A 3,521-nucleotide genomic window follows, 5' to 3' on the forward strand; every position below is an offset into this window, starting at 1 on the left:
TATGCCTTCTTTTGTCGATCTTCAGCGCATATTAATCTGGGTGGAGTCTCGTAATTAGTATACAGAGCTGCTGGGAGATGAGCACCATGAGCAGTGCGAAGATCGTGGAGTCAGGTAGCTAAAAGCATTTATCATTACCGCAAGCCAACTGTGGGGGAGGGAAGTGGGTGGTGTAACCAGAAAATCTACCTACCGCATCTACTTTTTTCTACACCTTGATTTAAGTAGTCACCTTAACGAAGAATACTCCTATAAAAATTCACCACAAGTGAGACGTATTTCCTACCCTTCTCCATCCTTCTAGGTAATTTCGGAGTCGGAGTATCAACGGTGGGCTGCTGCATGGTCATTAGCTGAACAGGACTATCTTCGGTCCGAGGAATTGAAGTACAAGTTGATGGAGGACATTGAAGTCAATTTGGAATTACTGGGTATTTACTCTCACTGTTTCTTGAGTCTGACTTATTTGTTGGCTGTGTAGAAATTAGTACTAGACGAATCACCTCTACAGACCCTTTAAGGTGTATTAGATTGAAGAGATGAGCCAATAAATAGGTGGTTAGAATAAGGTTACGTACAACTAGCCTCTAGGTGAAATTTATGAAGTTCACTACCCACCTATCACGGAATTTCGTCATATTACAGCTGATTTAGGCAATGATCAAGCGTCTCGCTCTAGACAACTACTCCACAATAACATAGGTGGCTTTGGTGTCCTAGCCACCATCATGATTGGGTTTATCACTGGCAGCCGGAGGCAGCAATTTGACACCATTTAGTCAAGGGTCTCCCTGTAGCTGGGCGTTTCCTCAATGCATGGTGACTCAGTGTACTTGATGTCATCAGTAGTGGGTATGGTCAGGTGTGAGTATCCACGCTTTACAACTGTACACTTTTGTTCTTGTAGCCAAGACATTTCGTTCGTAATGACACGCTCTTGCTTGCACGTTCTAACTAGTTCTGCTGCTTTCTGTCTCGGTGAACGGTGTATGGACTAGCCCACCTACAATGCAACGTCGTCTGGCTATAAGGATTAGTAATAGGTATTTATTAGTACGGTAGCATGTCCTTTTACTTAACTGTGGCTGTTCGATAAAAATTGTGGCCAAAAGCGTGTGGAGGTTAAATGAAGACGCTGCTACGTTTTAGGTGCTACGGGTATAGAAGACAGTCTACAGGAGGGTGTACCAGAGACTATCGCAGCACTCCGCGAGGCTGGCATGAAGGTGTGGGTGCTTACTGGGGATAAACAGGAGACCGCTACTAGCATCGCGTACGCCGCAAAACTCATCACTGAGAATCAGAGGGTACTGGTTCTCTCTGCAACCACTGCAGTGAGTCTCTCCCTTCCTCTTCAAAGCTTCGCGAATGGATTCCCAGTGAATCACGTCGAAAGGAAGCTAATCGTTTACTTGATTTGTTTGTAGGAGGAGGCAAAGTGCCAGCTAGAAAACTTTCTGGTGGATTTGCTACCTGATTCTAATATGGCAGATCCGACGTCCAATTACCTGGCTTCGCCGTCGATTCGAAAGAGATCGCGCCTGTCTGCAGTCGAAGATGGACTAGAAGCTGTTCTGCATCGACCCTTTCCCTCCGTCTCGATATTCGACAATGAGGTGGCTGTGGATATGCCTCAAGAGGGTGTTGCTCTCATACTTGACTCTGTATGTCTGCCTTTCGTTTTGGAAGAGAAAACTAAGGAGATCTTCATCAAATTGGCACGTATCTGCTCCAGTGTCATCTGCTGTCGTGTCACACCTTCCCAGAAGGTTAGCTGATTACTTCTTTAAGATATCAAATGTTATGTACATCTGAGAATCTTTTCATTATTATTTATATGCATAAGCTCGGTCCTGGCAAATTACCTTCTAAAGTTACCAAGAGGTTAGGGCTTCGATGTAAACGTCTTTCTTTACTGATCAAAATGAGTAAGCTGGGTACGACGCGTGTGTGACTGCTGGTTCACTGTTGAAGACACGAGGTGGTCCTCTTGGCATTTCAACTGGTTGTAGCAATTAATATTTATTAGCACCTTCAAAGTCCACCTGTTTCTGATATTGGCCAATCGGGAGAATTGAACGAGAGCGTTGGAGAGTGTTCGGAAACTAGGAAAGAAAAGGAATCCTTCTAGGGAATAAAAACAGGGATATTTTCTGGGGTTGCAGATATTCCCAACAATGATTGACTGTTACTGATGGCATGAGTTGAGAGGCTTAAAACGCCTAGCTGGCAGCACTTCCATCCTGTTACGCTCCTCGTCCTTGACGCTTCCCGTGGCTGCTCATCCACCTCAATCATCATGGGATATTTGTGTTATGCACTAATTTATCATTATCTTGAGAAGACTTGAACGAAACGATAGGCCTTGAAGGCAAAATTAATTACTTAAAAATAAAATGTGTCTGCTTAACGCTGCATCATGTTTTTATTCTTTCTTTCCATTACCATGTCATTTCGCTGTCATTCAACTGCCTATCTATGTTGCAAGACGTAAGGGCATCAGGTCATAAAAAAGTATTTAAGTACACATTTTCTTTTCATGCAAACCTTATCGCTCTTCAGTATTACCCGCTTTGAAGTAGCTGAGATTGATGTGATCGCCAAAAGTCCATAGTACTTTGATGGATCTTCTGTCTTGAATTCCTGCGGATTTACTCATCTACAGCAGGTGTCTTACCTCTGCCACTGCTTGACGTTCCGCTCAGTCAGTGAAGTCGGCACAACTATTGTTTTGGAGTGGGTTCACTGACACTACCCCTTAGTTAACACGGGTAGGATCTCATGTAACACCTCGGGTTTTCTCTGAAGTTATAATGAGCCACGCCAGTATGAAAAAAGCACAATTAACATACAAAAAGGCTGAGGGAATATGGGCTTGGCCGGATAGCCATATTTCCAAATAAAATTATAACTTGTAGAGACTGGAGGAGTCGTATAATTAAAGTATACAGTTAAATGAATCTCGAATGGCTGCCGGTTCCCTCCTTTCGAGCATCGCCTCCGGAGCTCGTTATCACAATGTGGTTGGCGCAGTAATAACCACTTACGAACTAAGGAGACGGAGTTTTGGAGAAGGGCAATTCGCTGGCCAGGCGGCTTTTCACATCAAACATTTCATAAGGTAATCGACATCAGTAAGAACATTCGCTCCAATGGAAAGCCATTTAATATACTACGTAATCCAAATTGGGTTAACGGAGCTAACACTCTTAGCTCTTTTCCTCACCTCAACACCCCTATCTGGCTGTCTAGGGTCACGGTGGAGGCGATGATTGTTTACGCATGTAAGGTTTGCCATAGACGAGACCATAGGTAACGCTCAAGCGTAGTATTTCTTCATTTGTTAGTCGCTCTCTCGAATGCCATGAGAGTTGGGTGTTGAGCAAAGTTTGACGTGGCTTCAATAGCCCTTCTCCTGGTGTTAGTGTTTGCCAATTAAATCATCCACGCCAGATGGTTTTTGGGGCGTCAATGTTTGGTACTTAGTCATTAAAAACAGGATTGGTGTCGCTTTGGTTCGC

At 43.9% G+C, this 3,521-nt stretch overlaps 1 protein-coding gene across 1 annotated transcript in view; it reads left to right on the plus strand. All coding sequences in view use genetic code 11, as the record gives it.

Annotated features, from left to right (window-relative positions):
* Nucleotides 1-2,131, plus strand: part of EGR_08798 (putative phospholipid-transporting ATPase VD) — a gene marked incomplete at both ends in the record, with an annotated part of 13,231 nt that extends 11,100 nt beyond the window's left edge. The window contains 4 exons of the mRNA XM_024498047.1: nucleotides 305-431; nucleotides 1,150-1,334; nucleotides 1,428-1,769; nucleotides 2,030-2,131. Of these exons, the coding sequence (XP_024347519.1) occupies nucleotides 305-431; nucleotides 1,150-1,334; nucleotides 1,428-1,769; nucleotides 2,030-2,131 (756 nt within the window). The remainder of the gene's footprint in view (nucleotides 1-304; nucleotides 432-1,149; nucleotides 1,335-1,427; nucleotides 1,770-2,029) is intronic.
* Nucleotides 2,132-3,521: the final 1,390 nt, after the last annotated feature.

The sequence above is a fragment of the Echinococcus granulosus genome (genome assembly GCF_000524195.1).
Source record: "Echinococcus granulosus chromosome Unknown EG_S00120, whole genome shotgun sequence".
Taxonomy (NCBI): Eukaryota; Metazoa; Platyhelminthes; class Cestoda; order Cyclophyllidea; family Taeniidae; genus Echinococcus; species Echinococcus granulosus.